General features: G+C 48.0%; 1 protein-coding gene across 1 annotated transcript in view; it reads right to left on the bottom strand.

Annotated features, from left to right (window-relative positions):
- Window positions 1-3,186: 3,186 nt before the first annotated feature.
- Window positions 3,187-18,416, bottom strand: part of NAR1 (ferredoxin hydrogenase) — a 57,890-nt gene continuing 42,660 nt past the window's right edge. The window contains exons 8-12 of the mRNA XM_086800704.1: window positions 4,891-5,062; window positions 4,682-4,808; window positions 4,467-4,558; window positions 4,121-4,390; window positions 3,187-3,513 (exon numbers count right to left, since the gene is read on the bottom strand). Of these exons, the coding sequence (XP_086656830.1) occupies window positions 4,238-4,390; window positions 4,467-4,558; window positions 4,682-4,808; window positions 4,891-5,062 (544 nt within the window). The 3' untranslated portion in view covers window positions 3,187-3,513; window positions 4,121-4,237. The remainder of the gene's footprint in view (window positions 3,514-4,120; window positions 4,391-4,466; window positions 4,559-4,681; window positions 4,809-4,890; window positions 5,063-18,416) is intronic.

The raw sequence follows: 18,416 nt of genomic DNA, 5'->3' as shown, positions 1-18,416 counted from the left end.
ATCTTCAAAAATATGTCTCCCCTAAAGAATTCCACAATGTGAGACACACCTGCGGGGTTGCAGACAAAGCCTAAACCAGAAGCATTTCCAACAGTGGAACCCCAAGGACTTGAAGAAGCTACATCGCTCCCAGTGCAACTCACAAAAGAGCCACTGGATACATGGAAACGACCACATGCTGAAGATACATAGAGTCCAAGAAAAAGGAGATGTCTAGAGGACAAGGAGGTGATACCAGAAACATCCTTCCTCCACAATTTGGATTATTAAAGATTCTTTCAAGAAACTGTGGAGGGATTGGACGAGCTCCTAAATTTTCCACAAGCTAGAGTGGAAGGGCCCGCGGCCACAAGTGCTTCACTTTGGGAGCAAGAACAACGAGTATGGCGGTGCCATCTCCTCACATGACCACCTTGTCTCCTACTCTGTTTGGTCTATACATTGACGAGATCTCGGATTACATAGACAAACAGGGAGGGCCAGGAGCACATTTAGCAGGAGTCCTGATACCGATGCTCTTGTATGCAAATGATACTGTTCTTATTTCTAATTCACCAGAGGAACTGCAAAGGCATTTGGATGCATTATGGGCCTTTTGCGAGGACTGGGACCTCACTGTGAACCTTGGAAAGACCAAGGTCGTGATCTTTAACACCTCCCCACAGTGGATAAGTAGATCTGCAGTATAGTTTACATACAGTGGAGAGCCTGTGGAGTATGTTACCTCATATGTATGCCTTGGGATCACTTTTGCTGGACCTCATACCCGGACCACAGGCTAGTGCAGGAGCTCGGCCTAGAGGTGTGACACTCGACAAAGCCACTGAGTTATGCAGAGCTCGACGCCCAAAACCCCATGGCCCTTGCCCACGGCCATGCCACCACATGAGGATCCGAGCCATCATCTCCCATCATCGCAGGACCTTCTCGCAACGGCTCGGTTTTACCACCTTGAGCACCATGTCACAATGGCCCATGAGGGATGTATTAGGGTGATATGAGAGCCCTCTACTCATGTACCTAGATCAGATTTTATAGTTCTAGATTTTTGTTATCTTTCTTTATTATTATTTTGTACCCAGGATGATGTACCTTGGATATGATGTAACCTTTTCGTCTCATAGGTCATTTTGGCCTTTTAAGGACGTTAATACAACCTACTTTATGCAGATGACATCGTCCTCCTCTCAAACTCAGCCGAAGGGCTTCAGAGACAGTTGGATGCCTTACATGACTTCTGCACTCAACGGGACCTCTTTGTTAACCTTGGTAAAATCAAGGTAATGGTCTTCAATACCTCTCGCCCCGTCACATCCAGATTGAGCTTCACATATAGAGGGGATCCTGTGAAGATTGTCTCGTCCTATGTCTACCTTGGTGTCACTTTCAGTGGCCCACGCTTTACCATGCTTCCCGCAGCACATGCCAGAGTGACGCGGGGATATGCAGCCTTGAGCTTACTTGAGCGGCGGCAGTGCTTCCAGGCACATTTCCAGGAGCCCAGGACGAAGGGCTGGCTTTTTGACACCCTCGTCACACCAGCCTTGATGTATGGAGTAGCTTTCTGGGGGCCAGATTTATCCGATGAGGATTGGCAACGAGTTGAGAGGCCCCAGGTTCATGATGTTCTCCCGTATGATCTGCAGCAAACCATTAGTCCCACACCAGATTATCCAGGCAGAGTTTGCTGCAGCCCCGATGGTAGTGGAGGCACTCTTCCAGACAGTCACATACCTCCATCGCATCACTCACATGGATCCCCACAGGTACCCGAGGCTTCCCCTGGAGTCCTCCAGACAGCTAGCACTTGAGGGGCACTCTGGAGTATGGTATGCACTAGTTTCCACTTGGTTCTCAGTATATGGGCTCTACATGGACCGCCTACCCCCCCTTCAGTACAATTTGGACTCCCCTTTTTTCCGGCTGTCTCACGAGGATACCAACCGGGTTATCCGGTCATATCTTCTTAGCCTCTACACACATTGCACATGGATCACACCCTCGGAGCTCCCCACAAAGATGCACTTTTACAGAGACCACTTCCTCACACTCACTAAGGATGGATTCATCCAGCAGCCGGGCTACTTGAATGTTCACATGTCCCATGCCATGCGGATTGCGACTGGCCAGGTACAGGTTTCTTCCCACCGCCTCAGAATGGAGACAAGTAGAGCTGAGCGCATCTTCAGAGCCGGGAAGCTCGTACGAACACCCAGAGAGGAGAGGATCTGCTGACTATGCCACACAGAGGTTGAGACGGAGGAGCATTACATATGCCGCTGCCCTATATACTATGAGATCCGCGGGAGGTTTCACTGTCTATTTCGTGAGGGATTCGGTCCACTCTCCAGGATCATTGACTTCCAGGACCAACGTTGCCTAGGCCTCTTCCTGCTTGAGCTTCGCAGACACAGGGACACCTTCTTGAGACACAGGCCCCAACCACCCCGCCCCCTCCCTCGGCAACCAACCATCACCAGTTTCTTCCGGACCCAGGAGGTGGAGGATACCGACATAGTGGATCTTGTGGACCCTCCACGAGCTGCTCTGGACCTACCTCGCCCGAGAGGAGTTACCTTGGACCGAGCCTCTGCACTCCAGCGTGCCTGACGCCCTCGACCCCCCCGTCGGCCACGATGACCTCATCAGCTCCAGATCCAAGACATGCTCCGCCGCCATCAAGCTACCTTTCCACGTGGCATAGCTGAGGGAGACCTTTCGGCCATACTCGTCAGCCCCATGCTTGACATTTTGGAGAGTGGTATACCATCTACTCAGAGCTGATGTTGCTCCCATGTTTTTATGTTCTTAGTATTCCATGACGAGTTTCCATGGACAGTTTTGTAACACCCCAGTGAGATAGCTATATTTATGTTTTCTTTCTGTTTTATTTTCCATTCCAGGATGAGATATGCCATGGACATCATTGTATCACTTTGGTCTCATATGCCCATTGGGTCTTTAGTAGACGCTTAATATATCTTTCTTTCTTTCTTTCTTTCTTTCTCTCTCTCTCAGCTGTAGATATTATACACTTTTGTTGTACCTCAGTAGGCGTATTTTCCTTTCATAGCTGTTTAGGACTGTTTTAGTCCTTCTTGTCTTACTTTTGATGAGACACCATCAGCTGTGTACTATGTTTTGGTCTCATAGGCCACTTTGGCCTTTCACAAACGTTAATATATCTTTCTTTCTTTCTCAAAATCAATAACTAGCCTTGGTAGAACCCTTGCAGCCTTGTCATAATCATAAATGCTCCCTATACAATGCTGCATGATCAAGGCAAGAATCATTACATTGAAAATAGTCAACTTGACATACCATTACACATGTCAAGCTGGCATGGAATGTCCATAAACCTTTAATTATTACAGGCTGTCATATATACGTTCGTAACATGACCTGCAAATTATTGCAGTCCGTATGTTCTGTACCTGGGCCAGGTACCCTCTTAATGATATTTATCTCCTGAACTCTAATGCTCCACCGACTGCAAATTCCACATCAATATGCCTACAAAGTGAAGCACCAAAACAGGCCAATCCTTTAAACAGGAAGTCCATGATAATGAAATTCCATGCATGCTCTTATCACTTTCTGATTGCAAAATTTGTCCTTCCATGCTACCATTATAACACCCACCATACAGCCCAAACAAGAATATGTACAGTCCTAAATGTCAGCAGTTTTGAGGAGGCAGCTCAGATGGAAGGTAGGCAAGACAATATGCAACAGACACATCAGCATTCTGTGCAGAAGTTGACAGGTGCAAAGGAGATCGTGATACATCAGCAGAACATTAACAATGATGATGGCGGGCAGAACATTAACAATGATGACAAGCCAGTGTTTAACTTGAAGGCCACTTCTACCGTCCAGATATCTTTTCTGCCAACCCCCAACAACTGTGACAATATTGGACCTAGTTCTAAAGTGCCCTATAATCTATACAAAAGGCCTTAAGCTATAATCTATAATCTATACTTAATACAAGTCTCTTTCTGGTTTAAAGAAAAGGCCCTAAGCCACTGTTTTGAAATCCACCTCTTAAGTACACGAGTACAAAAAGAATCGAATGCATTTAAGCCATCAAAAACAGACCAAATTTGGAGGTGATTACCGTGAGGCATTGATGACGACTTAAGGACATTTTGAAGCTGATGGAACTTTTGCCATGTCCAGACATTTGGTTTGCCTGAACCTGCAACATCTCACAGGCTTACCGAAAGGGGCCCATTCACCAATTGCTTAGCTGAGAAGTGATACTTTTTTCACGAGAATGGTAGCCAGTATGCATAATTTCCAAGCTTTTTTCTGAACCAGGGTGGTTTAGCCATGAACTGTACAGCCCTTTGATAATTGGGTTGTCAAAGGGATCTGAAATATCAACCTGCATCACACTTGAAAAATTAGCCCTGCTCCAGGCATTAAATTATTGATACAGAGCAAAGATGCCCTTTCGTTACCTCTTTCAAATAGGCACTCTCAAGATTCTGTATCAGGTCTTTGCCTGACTGCCCTTTTCTGGGTTTGATTTGACCTCCTCCATTCAAACAACCTATGACAACCATCTTTGAGCTTCGCACTTTGCCTCAACATAGCAGCATCGTAGCCTAAACAACAGTTTTTGAGACTGCATGTGCATGAGATGCAGTTAAAATGTGAAAGCAAAGGTTCTAACCTGATGGGCAAGCCATAACTTCTACAAACTGGTACTCACACCTCCCAGCCTTCACCTTACGAACCAAGTTTTGAATATTACGAAAACCATAGCAACACGCAAAGCGTAAGACCACCTCTCCTTCAACCTGATAAAGCAAGTCACTAAGTGTCAGACAGTGAACTCCTCATTTGCAGCACCCAAATCTGGAGTCACACCCCCTTATTTACCTCCAACGTCAGTTCTTTGAAGTCAGAGTTCCTCAATGTCTTGAAGTCCAAAGCGCTGGGCAGCTCCTTGCCAAAAAGTACACGAGCGGCATACCGAAAGATACATTCTGCAAAGCCACCTGATCCTCCTCTAGAGCCATACAAGTGTCCATCCTCATCTACATTGGTCAACCTACAATGCATATATAAAAGGCTTCACATCTCTCTCTCTCTCTCTCTCTCTCTCTCTCTCTCTCAGCATGGTGAGAGATGCTATTGACAGGATGCAGACTGGGAGGCACAGGATCATGATGGACTCCTCACCGAGCATTTCTCCCATGCTAGGGACACACTAGCCCCTTTACTGGTTCACATGTTTAATAGGGCTTTATGTGAATGCTTCCCCGTCGGCTGGTCATCGAATACTATTGTACCTATCTTGAAAGAGCAGGCGACCCCATGGACCCCAACTACAGGACTATCATGAATTGTCACACCTTGGCCAAGATTCATGGTTCGATTTTGGAGCATGAGCTTAGTAGATGATCCAAGGAGCAGAGACTCAGAGCACTGGGGCAGGCAGGCTTCAGGAGAGGGCACTCCACACTAGATCATATCTTTACACTACGGGGGATCATTGAGGAGGGGAAAGCTCACGGGCATCGGATATACTGCTGCTTTGTGGATTTCCGGAAAGCTTTTGATACCGTCCCACGGGCCAGACTGATGAGGAGACTGCAAGATATGGGAGTGCCAACAGAGATGCTTTGGGGGATCATTACAGTCTCTGAGTCGGTCACAGGCAGAGTATGGGCTCCAAGAGGTGACTCAGAGATCATACACACAGCACTAGTGGGGTGAAGCAGGGCTGCCCCTTGTCGCCTACTCTATTTGGTCTATACATTGACGAGATCTCGGATTACGTAGACAGACAGGGAGGACCAGGAGCACATTTGGCAGGAGTCCTGATACCGATCCTCTTGTATGCAGATGACATTGTTCTTATTTTTGATTCACCAGAGGGGCTGCAGAGGCATCTGGATGCATTACGGGCCTTTTGCGAGGACCGGGACCTCAATGTGGACCTTGGAAAGACCAAGGTCATGATCTTTAACACCTCCTCACAATGGATAAGTAGATTTGCAGTGCTGTTTACATACAGTGGAGAGCCTGTGGAGTATGTTACCTCATATGTATACCTTGGGATCACTTTTGCTGGACCTCAGTTCTTGATGCGGAAGGCGGCCGAAGCTAGATTGATGAGGGGATATGCAGCCCTTGACTCGCTAGAGAGGCAATGTTCATAGATACAGTTTCAGGAGCCGAGGACGAAGCTTTGGCTATTTGATACTCTAGTTACACCTGCACTACTGTATGGTGCCCCCATCTGGGGTCCTAGCTTATACCACAGGAGGAGACAGAGGAGAGAGCCGGCCGAGACAGATACAGAGGAGGTATATGATGGGTGGAAGCCGATGGAGAGGCCCCTAGAGGCGATCTCACACATGATTAGGAGTAAACCAAAACCATCAGTGCCACATGAGATTGTGCGGGCAGATATGGGGGCTGCACCGATAGTGATAGAGGCTCTATTCCAGACAGTGACATACTGGCACAAGCTATGGGAGCTTCCACTTGATAGATACCCCCGGCTAGCCCTGGAGTCCTCGAGACATTTGACACTTGAGGGAGATACAGACTACTGGTATGCACAGGTAGGCACTTGGTTTGGCATGCACAGTATGCAGATGGCGGCACTCCCCCCGTTCCAGTACAGCATAGAGGCTCCGTCATTTTGCTCTCAACCGCACAGAGCGGAACAGGGTTAGGACATTGTCAGACTGGATACTCAGAGGGCATGGAGTTCACCTAGTCATCCACTCCGATGTGGACGAAGATGGCCTTCTACAGAGATCACCTCCTATGCCTTACAGAGGATGGGTTCACCATCCGCCCACGCTACATGGACACACACCTATCCTTTGGTGTGAGATGTGTGATCGGCCAGATCCGCACCTCATCCCACTAGCTGAGAGTGGAGACTACCAAATACGGGCCTAGGGCGGCCGCACCAGAGGACAAGATATGCCAGCTCTGTCACACAAAGCCCGAGACAGAGGATCATTACATATGCTGATGCCCTGTATACTATGAGATTCGGGGGAGGTTCAATTGCTGGGTTTGGACCACTTTCCAGGATCATGGACTTCTCGGATCAGAGATGCCTGGGACTTTTTCTTCTAGAGCTCCATAGACACAAGGAGTCCTTAGTGAGATCCAGATCAACTGTACTTGCTCGAGGACGAGCACAAAGAGTTCTCACCGACTTCTTCCATACCAGCACTCTGAGGGCCGTCCACCCATCATACCCAAACCACAAGCTAGTACAAAAGCTCAGCCGAGAGGTGTGACACTCAACAGAGCCACTGAGTTATGCAGAGCTTGACGCCCCAGACCCCATGGCCCTCGTCCACGGCCACGCCACCACAGGAGGATCCGGCCCATCATCTCCCATCAACGTAGGACCTTCTCGCGCTAGCTCAGTTTTACCACCTTGAGCACCATGTCACAACAGCCCATGATGAATGTATTAGGGTGATATGAGAGCTCTCTGCTCATGTACCTAGATCAGATTTTATAGTTCTAGATTTTTGTTATCTTTCTTACTATTTTGTACCCAAGATGATGTACCTCATGGATATGATGTAACCTTTTGGCTTCTCACGGCTATGAATGAAGAGGAAGCCAAAAGCCCGCATATTGGTATGTTTGTCATCTTGCTCCTGCTTTATGCAGATGATGTGGTCTTCTTTACATATACTGGGGAATGTATGCAGCAGTTCATGGGGATTCTTGAACGGTTTTGTCAAGATAGTGGTTTGACGGTGAATGTATCAAAAACAAAGCTAATGGCTGTGCGCACCAAATAATCAAAGACCCCACCAAAAGTACATTATGCAGGACAGTCTAAAGAGGTAGTATCTACTTTCAAATACTTGGGGATTGAGGTACCTGCAGACCACAGATGGCATACATGTGTGGAGCGGCGATTAGCGGCAGGGAAAAGCAAGTATTATCACTTTGAAAACAACTGCAGCCGTACAGATACTAAATGCTGGAAAATACGCTGTATGATTTTTGATGCATATGTTCTACAGACGGTATTATATGGAGTGGAAGTGTGGGAGGGGAGCATCTCCTCATCTGCATGGAACAACATTGAGAAGCTGCAAAAAGCTTTTATTCGTAGACATTTGGGCATCAAAAGCACCACACCATATGTCCTCATGCTTTTGGAAACTGGCCGTCGGCCAATTGAGGTACATGCTATGATCCGAGTACTAAGATATACCACCCGAGTACGTCAAATGGATGACAGTAGGCTCCCCAAACGGGCATGGGATGCTAGTACACGCCTACAGAAAACGTGAAAAAGTAAAGTGCTTTCAACAGGATGGGTGCTGGATATGCGAAAATGGTTTAAAGGGTGGGGAGTGGATAGATATCTAGATACGGCACCAGAAGATATATGCATGGACACATTTCAATCAGACCTCTTACGAGCGTATCAAGCAAAACATCAAAGCAAGGGAGCAAATGGCAAACTTGCTTATTACAGTATGCATATCTATCCTTCATGTTGGGAATCCTACATGCAGGCAGAGGCACACACGCAGCCATACATAGCCAACCCGCTCTCAGTGGTATTTAGACGGAGTATTGCACGACTTCGAACTCGATCACACACTTTATTGATCGAGACAGGTGCATGGAGTGGACACGCACGAGCGACGAGGTTATGCAAGCTGTGTGGACTACAGAGTGTAGAATCAGAGGAGCACATGATTATGACATGCCCAGCATATGCACACATACGGGCTGACTTTGATATCTCTTTACAGGGGCCACTTCACCAGTTTCTGACCACTACTCCTATATCGAGGTTAGGGGCTCTCATCACCCGCATGTTACGCTTTCGGGAGAACCACTCTGCATAGATCGTTCTTTCACCGTAGCTACCCTTTCCTACCATGGGGGAGGAGACTCATTGTATATCTGGAAAGGTCCCATGGGTCATAATTTGGCCTTCTGTGGGCGATAATAAACTACTCTACTCTCTCTCTCTCTCTCTCTCTCGGGAGGCTTGGCGTCTGTTTCATGAGTCCTCCCCTGCTTTGGCCATCACTTCTACAGAGGTCTGGGGTAGTTATGCAACATCTCTATATACAGTTCCTGGACAGACACCTTTTCCTGACCCGCCAGCACCATGCCCACAGACATGTACTTTCTTTACCGCAGAGATGGTAAGGAAGGCCATTGATAGGATGAAGACTGGGAGAGCATATGATCACGATGGATTGGTTGCTGAGCACTTTATTCATGCGAGAGACATGCTGGCAGAGCTTCTAGCAGTGATGTTCAATCGTGCTATGTGCGAAGGCTTACCCGAGACTTGGAGTAGGTCCACCATCGTGCCTATCTTCAAGTCAAGGGACCCTATGCAGCCAGGGAATTATCGCACTATTATGATTGGTCACACACTAGCACGATTGTATGCATCCATTCTTGAGCAGCAGTTGAGTAGATGGGCAGAGAGAGTTGGCATTCGAGCAGAGGGACAGGCAGGGTTCAGGAGAGGTTTCTCTACTCTTGACCAGATCTTGACTCTGCGGGCCATTATTGAGGAGGGCAGGTCGCATGGGCGACGGATTTATTGTAGCTTTGTGGACTTCCACAAAGCATTTGATACAGTGCCCAGAGCCAGATTGATGAGGCGATTACAGGAGATGGGGGTACCCACAGAGCTCATATGGGGAATTATGGCTTTATACAGATCAGTTGCAGGACAGGTACGCACCCCAGAGGGGGTCTCTACTTTGGTTCACTCCACTATAGGAGTGAAGCAAGGTTGCCCGTTATCTCCTTCACTGTTTGGTATGTATGTGGATGAGGCTTCTGACTACATTGAGAGATTGGGGGACAGAGGAGCCCAGCTAGCAGGTACATGGATCCCACTATTGTTATATGCTGATGATATTGTGTTGATCTCTGACTCTCCTGAGGGTATGCAGCGTCATCTGGATGCTTTACATGAGTTTGCACATGATAGTGGATTGTCTGTCAACCTTGGCAAAACCAAGGTTATGGTGTTTAACACCACGCCACAGTGGGTTAGGCGATCAGCTTCCACATTTACATATGGGCAGGAGATTTGTGGAGTATACAGATGCATATACATATCTTGGGGTAGTATTCAGTGGGCCAGTGTTTTCGATGAGGAGAGCAGCAGAGACTAGATTGACTAGAGCACATGCAGCCCTGGGTGGTTTGGAGAGGATGTGTTCGCAGGTTCAGTTTCAGGAACCTCGAACGAAACTCTGGCTTTTTGACACTCTAGTGACATCAGCTATGCTTTATGGAGTGCAGATATGGGGACCTTCAGTGGGCCATCACAGCGCAGGCGGGTGGAGAGGTATGGAGAGGCCTTTGGTATCTATGATTGCTAGGCTTATTAGAGCCAAGGCTGTGGTACCTCATGAGATTATTCGAGCAGAGCTGGCGGCTGCCCCTCTGGTGATTGAGGCTCTTACGAGATCAGTTTCCTACATACATGGCTTGTGGGATCTCCCCCGAGACAGATATGCACGCCTCGCCCTGGAGTCCTCCCGACAGTTAGCTTTACAGGGAGACACGGCTTGTTGGTATGGACAGATGACATCTTGGTTCCAGGCACATGGTTTTAGCATGGACAGATTGCCTCCCTTCCAGTATTCTCTGGAGGCACCCTCTCTCACTCTTACACGGACAGAGATTACCAGACTCATCCGTCAGGATTTAGTTCAGCTGGACATTAGGAGGACATGGATACAGCCGACTGAGGAGCTGGGCACGAAGATGGCTTTCTACAGAGAGCATTTTCTTCAGCTCACAGCAGATGGTTTTGTGATCAGACCCAGTTACATGGATGTACACTTGTCTCATGCAGTACGATGTGCTATTGGTCAGATTCGCACATCCTCACACCAGCTTGAGATTGAGATTGGCCGATATAGAGGTATACCAACTGAGGCCAGGATATGCCGAGTATGCCATGGGGAGCCAGAGACAGAGCTGCATTATATATGCCATTGTACTGCATACTATGAGATACGTGGTCGTTTCCACTGTTTATTCAGAGAGGGTTTTGGACCACTTTCCAGAGTCATGGGGTACCAGGACCAGAGGTGTTTGGGATTGTTCTTGCTTGAGCTGCGGAGACATAGAGATAGCCTGCTTAGGCGCACAGAGAGCCAGACTCAGAGGCACATTACAGACTTCTTTAGTCCGGCCATCACTGCGCCAGATGGACCACAGCAGCAGCAGGACATGGATACCGCCCACACCAGGGGTACACTGATTGATCGTGCGATTGAGCTTGGGTGGTCCAGACACCCACGACTACGGAGGAGGGCATCCCAGCATAGACGGAGGTTGCAGCGGCAGATTCGGATTATTCTTGCGAGGCATGCGAGACACCCAGTCAGGGTGCTGACCACAGAGGATATTGAGGAGATCCGCCAGTGTCCGATGCGGCACATATTATGAGATGGAGGTACCTCCATAGTGTACCTTCCAGTTCCAGTTTCATTTTCTAGGTGCCAGTAGTATCATCTTTATTTTTCATTTTCTGGGTTTTTTTATCCAGACATTGTATCAGATCCACCATGATGTAACTTTTGGTCTCATAGGTCATTATGGCCTTTTGAAGACGTTAATATAACATTTCATTTCTCTCTCTCTCTCTCTCTCTCTCTCTCTCTCTCTCTCTCTCTCTCTCTCTCTCTCTCTCTCTCTCTCTCTCTCTCTCTCTCTCTCTCTCTCTCTCTCTCTCTCTCGGTGGAACTAGGCCAAGCTTTGATGTACACGGAAATGAAAAAAGAGATGCGAAATGGAAGGATGACATGCTCTGGGAGATCGGCACAACGGTTGCATCGTACGAAGGCACCTTGAAGACATGTATGGCTGACCGCGAAAAAGACATCACAAAAATGCAAAACACTTTGGAATCATTTAAGGCAAAAGTGGTTGCGAGTAAGAAGGAAATGCATTCATGGGGTGAAATTGCCAGCTCCACAAAGAAACAAATTGAGGAAGCAAGTCCATGGATTGGAGTAGTAAAGAAGTAGAAGGATACACCAGTCAATTAAGTAGAGGTGATGAATGCTACATTGGAAGAGGAAGCCAAGAGACGGGCACGTGCCTTACAATATACGCGTAGTTGGTTGGGAAGATAAGGGGAATCCCCAAGAGGATGCAAAAGCTCTTGCAACAAAAATTGGAGCCACTGACGTATCCATTGCTGGAGCATGTCGAGTAGGCAGAGATGAAACCAAGGCGAAGATACTGATCATCAAGTTTGGTGACTTGGAGAAGAAGAAGGCCTTCCTCTCCAAAAGGATGGCCCTTAAGGGGGAAAAGATTTATTTGGATGAGGAAACCCTTACGCCGGCACAGATAGCACACCGGAAGGAACACATGTCGCGTATGCTTGAGGCAAGGAAAGAGGGGAAATAGGCGGTATACAGAGATGGCCGAGCCATCATTACGGAGAGGAGGCAGCCTGACGGTGCACAACCTATGAGACCTTGCGATTTGCGGTGTGGAATTGCAATGGAGCCCTTGGAACAGTTGCATGATACTTTGAGGATACTTTCAAACACAGTGATATTGCTATGTATACAGAGACCCATCAATGCACAAACAAGAGGCTCCTTGACGTGCGGGGTTATAGGTGGGAATCGGTGTTCCACCCTCAGCCATGCACAGTGGGAGGTACTAGAGGATCTAGAGGAGTGGCAGTACTCTTCAGGGAGGAGCTTCGTGACAGAATATATGTGGTACATAGAGATGCAGATGCCAGATACATGTGGATCCGAGTATGCAGAGAGGGGCTCTGCGAGCTATATGTAGCGATATGCTACTTTCCCCCAGCCATGCACGTATAGGCACAAAGCAGACAAAGCTGTATGATACTCATGAGGCTATGTAACGGGAGATCACGGCAGAGAATGTAGGGTTGCAGAGATCAACAAGATGAGGGGGAGATTACAGATTATGGCAAGCATTTTCTCACTTGGGAGTGCATATGGGTTGGTCATATACAATGGCCTATCAAGATGGCAAGGATCAAATGCTCTCACATGTTGGAACTCTAAAGGGGGAGCGAGCACAATGGACTACTTGATGGGATCTCCTTCATTGATACTACCTGATGGGATCTCCTTCATTGATACTACCTGATGTGCGGGATGTCACAATTTCCAGTTAGCCCATTGGCATTGCAGCCGATCATGCATACTTGAGTTTCACACTAGTAGGTAGATCCCCGAGAGAAGGACCAACCACTCATCTACCTAGGTACCCAAGATATCAGTTTACACGTGAGACGGCTGGGGTTTACTGAGATGCAGTATCTGATGGCTTGTTTGCTTTAGACCTGCATAGCCTTCTGGACAAGATTACGAGAGGATTGGTAGGTGTGCTACATGCATCCGCCTCATATGCGTTTCCGCCTCATATGCGTTTCCCTGCACTATGATCCCTTCCACCCCTCCCCACAGCACTGCCCCACAGAACAGTTGGTATGATGATGAGTGTCGTGAGACACATGCACAGTTACAACGTGAGATTGCCATTGGGACTCACACACATAGACAGGCCAGGATGATCTTTCAACGCCTTGTGTGGAGGAAGAAACGAGCCTAACTGGCTAAGTTAGAGAAGGAGATCTACCAACTCTTCCTGGGAAAGGACAGCAAGAGGGCATGGAAGATGTTTCAGGAGAGAGCCCGGTACTCCGATTACTGCACCTGAGGCATGGCATGCTTACGCTAGAGAGCTATATGATGCACCAAGACAGCCCCCCACCCCCCCTCCACTGGGAGCTAGACCGGCTAGCCGCACCTTTTTTACTATGTGGATGGTGCTAGATGCGATAGACAGGTTACGAATGGAAAGGCACACGATCATGATGGGCTAGTTGGAGTGCACTTCTCATATGCACGCAATACTCTGGCTCCGCTGATTATACATGTGTTTAATCGTGTCATTTGTGAGGGTTTCCCGGCAAGCTGGACAGAGCATACCATTGTACCACTCTTTAAGAGTGGGGACCCCATGGTACTAGGCAACTACATGAAGATCATGATTGGTCATTACTTGGCCAAACTATATGGCTCTATATTGGAGTCGGAGCTGAGCTGCTGGGCAAAGAGGCATGGTCATCGAGCACAAGGATAGACCGGCTTCAGGAGAAGATTTACTACCTTGGATCACATACTGACACTTCGGGCACTTATTGAAGAGGTCAGGGCACAGAAGAGAAGGATATACTGCTACTTTGTGGACTTACACAAAGCTTTCGATACCTACCACGTGCCAGGCTTATGCACAGATTGCATGACATTGAGGTACCTAAGGATATGCAGTGGGGGATATATGCTTTGTATGAGTCTGTGACAGGCAGAGTCCGAGCTCCAAGCGGGCTATCTGATATGGTGACCAGCACGATAGGGGTGAAGCAGGGATGCCCGCTATCACCCACCCTCTTTGGACTGTGTACATGGATGTGGTCTCCGATTATGTAGACAGATTGGGAGGCCCAGGGGCATTCCTGGCAGGGGTGTTGATACCCATCTTGTTATATGCAGATGATAATGCTCTAATCTCAGACTCTCCGGAGGGATTACAGAGACATTTGGATGCATTACAAGCATTCTATGCAGGTAGAGATCTGACAGTGAACCTTGGGAAAACCAAGGTTATGGTGTTTAACACCACACGGGCATGGGTGACGAGATCAGAGCATCAGTTCACTTTCCGAGGGGAACCGATTGAGTACGTCAGATCATATGTCTATTTGGGAGTTACTTTCACAGGACCGCGTTTCTCCCTGAAGGAGGCAGCAACAACTAGATTAGCTCGAGGGCATGCAGCCTTGGGGACACTTGAGAGGCAGTGTGCACACATATAGTTTCAAGAACCGCGCACCAAATTGTGGCTATTTGATACGCTTGTCACACCGACCCTCCTGTACAGAGCTCCAATTTGGGGGCCTAGCATACATCACAGATCTCAGAGAGGGACGGATGAGGGATGAAGGCATATGGAGAGACCACTGATTATGTTGATTGCCTTTATGATTCGGAGCAAATCATCGGTACCACATGAGATTGTTCGGGCGGAGTTGGGTGCCGCACCAATAGTGACCGAGGCCCTTTTCCAGGGAGTTACCTTTTTACAGTGGCTATGGGAGCTCCCTCAACAGAGGTACTCCCGATTGGCATTGACCTCATCCATACAGTTGGCAGAGGATGGAGATACTCATTGCCGGTATGCTTAGATGAGATCATGGTTTGACCTACCTGGTTTGCGGATAGAGGCACTCCCACCCTTTCAGTACAGCTTGGATTGTCCACTTTTGGATCTCACCCGCTCAAAGCAAAACCGCATGATTAGGATGGATATCGTCAGAGTGGACACAAAGAGGACATGGACTAGTCCCCTTAAGCCCTTAGGCACGAAAATGGCTCATTGCAAGAGCCATTTTCTGCACCTCTCACCAAATGCTGGCGTACATGGATGTACACCTATCACATGGGATACGTTGTGCCATTGGACAGATCCGGACCTCATCACACCAGCTGCGGATTGAGACAAGGCGATATGTGCATCAGATCTCGCATGACCGCATTTGTCAGCTATGCTACCATGAGGCAGAGTCAGACGAGCACTACATTTGCCAATGTACAGTCTATTATGAGATCCGAGGGAGATATCACTGCCTCTTCCGAGAGGATTTTGGGCTGTCATGCAGGGTAATGGAGTTTGAGGATCAAAGATGCATGGGATTGTTCCTACTTGAGCTCAGGAGACACAGAGAGACCCTCTTGGCAGACAGGAGACCGAGCCATGATGTACCTAGACAGAGGATCCAGACAGATTTCTTCAGCACCAACATCAGCACCAACACCAGCAGCCCAACCCACACACCTCCTGATACCTCATCCATCAGGCCATCAGGACACCAACCACACTTCCAGGGAGTCACCATTGATAGAGCAGTCGTCTTATGTCGTGCTCATCGGCCACGCCCACCAAGATCCCGACCACGGCATCCTCACCATCGCCAAATTAGAGCCATTATTGCTCGACATCGGAGGTGCCTATCTTGCTTCTACGACCTCTTCATTCTAGACAGCCCCATGGCGGAGATATTTGATCTAAGGAGAGGGCAGCACTTCAACTGATCAACATACATGGATCTACTTGATATACATTTTCCAGTATTTTCTACTCAGTATCATCCAGGAGTCTTACTTGGGCCAGATTTATCCGATGAGGATTGGCAGCGAGTTGAGAGGCCCCAGGTCATGATGTTCTCCCGCATGCTCCGTAGCAAACCACCATCAGTCCCACACCAGATTATCCAGGCAGAGTGTGCTACAACCCCAATTGTAGTGGATACACTCTTCCAAACAGTCACATACCTAAGCCTCGGTTACCTATGGGGATCCATGTGACTGATGTGATGGGCCCTGAAGTCCTCGAGACAGCTAGCACTCGAGGGCCATTCTGGAGTATGGGTTGCCTTAGTTTCCACTTGGTTCTCAGTATATGGGCTCTGCATGGACCGCCTACCACCCCTTCAGTACAGTCTAGACTCCCCTTTTCTCCGGCTCTCTTGTGAGGACACCAACCGGGTTATCTGGTTAGATCTTGCAGACACATGGACACTTTCTTGAGAGAGCTTGGGCCCTAGCCACCCCGACCCCTCCCTCGCCAGCCAACCATTAGCAGTCTCTTCCAGACCCAAGAGGTGAAGGACACCCATAGAATGGATCTTGTGGACCCACCTCAGGCTGCTCCGGGCCCACCTCACTCGAGAGCTCCGGACCCACCTCACCCGAGGGGAGTTACCTCGGACCAGGCCTCTGCATTCCAGCGTGCCTAACACCCCCGGCCCCCCGGGCATCAGCCACAATCCTCTTATCAGCTCCAGATCCAAGACATGCTCCACCGCCATCGAGCTACCTTTCCACATGACATAGTTGAGAGAGACCTCTCGGCCATACTCATTCGCCCCATGCTTGATATTTTGGAGTGTGGTATACCATCTATTGGGGGCTGATGCTCCTCTCATGTTCCATGTTCCTGGTATTCCATGATGGGTTTCCATGGACAATATTGTATCACCCCTGTGAGATAGCTATGTTTTGTTACTATTTTATTTTCCATTCGATCATACAATAATGCCATGGACATTATTGTAGCACTTTGGTCTCATATGCCCATTGGGTCTTTAGTAGACGCTTACTATATCTTTCTTTCTTTCTTTCTCTGTCCATTCATCACACTCTGTTAGGATGACAGGAACCAGGTGATCTTATATGATTTATTGGGACTATACATACAGGATACCTAGATCACAACATATGAGCCACTCACACAAACAGCAATACTACATGAATACTCTCATGAGACTTACAGAGGATGGTTTACTTCAGCTTCTCTAGTTCATCAGCTTTAGGCTTCATATCAACGTTAGAAACTATCCCCAAACTCCTTCACGTGCATGAGGAGAAGCTGCATTTTGGTTTGCCATGTAGGGAAACCAGTACCAGTGAATCTGGCCGCGAATGAAGAAGCAACGGAGGCCAGAACAGACATGATGTGGGCTTAGGCCAGCAGCAAAGCTGACGCTGATGACAAGGTGGAGGGGTGGCAATCAGTGCAGAGAGTGCACAAGCTGGGATTGGTGCAGAGATGCACAGAGAGCAAGTGGCGAGAGATACGAGAACAACGAGAGCACACACATTAGGGTTAGGTTTCCTGCACAACTAAGGGGGATGAAAGATGTCCATGATGTGTTGTAGATTGCTGATTTTGCAAAAAGCCCCAAATAAATTGAATGTTGGCACCTTTAATTAGAAGAACTTATAAGGATTATAAGTCCGTGTGTTCACATATCATTTAAGTGTGACTGGGCTTGCTATTATTTTGGGCATGTATGTGTGGACAGAAAGAGGCGCCTAAAGCAAACTTGGCCATCAAGCTTGTGAAAAGCATAAAAATGGTATTTTTGGCACATCGACCACTTTTGGCTAAAAAGGGGAAAAGCATGGAAACTATTCTGGGCTAATCGACTCTATGAGAATGTTACATGCACACCCATCAGGTGTACAAGTGCCATGGCATCATCGAGCATTAATCATGACATTTAAGGATTATTCAAGCATGTATTAGCATAAGCATGTATATGCGGGTGTTTCAACACCAACATCAGTACTTTAGTCATCATGAGCATATAAGGCATTCATTTGCATCTGGTTAGGACTGTTAGCACCAGCCGACAGCAGTATGACCAGCCGACAGCATGGTATGGGCAGCCGACAGCCTTCTAGGCATTTATGACAAGTCGTGAGCATCTGGGGGGCTGGCTGACTGCAACAAACTGGCCAACCAACAGCCATGTTCCCATATAAATAGAAGCGCATCATTTCAGTCCA

This window comes from Cibotium barometz, chromosome 7 (assembly GCF_041138505.1).
Source record: "Cibotium barometz isolate CiBa-2024 chromosome 7, ASM4113850v1, whole genome shotgun sequence".
In the NCBI taxonomy this organism is placed as follows: domain Eukaryota; kingdom Viridiplantae; phylum Streptophyta; class Polypodiopsida; order Cyatheales; family Cibotiaceae; genus Cibotium; species Cibotium barometz.
Note: the sequence above shows the minus strand (reverse complement) of the source record. Positions and strands in the feature narration are given on the sequence as shown.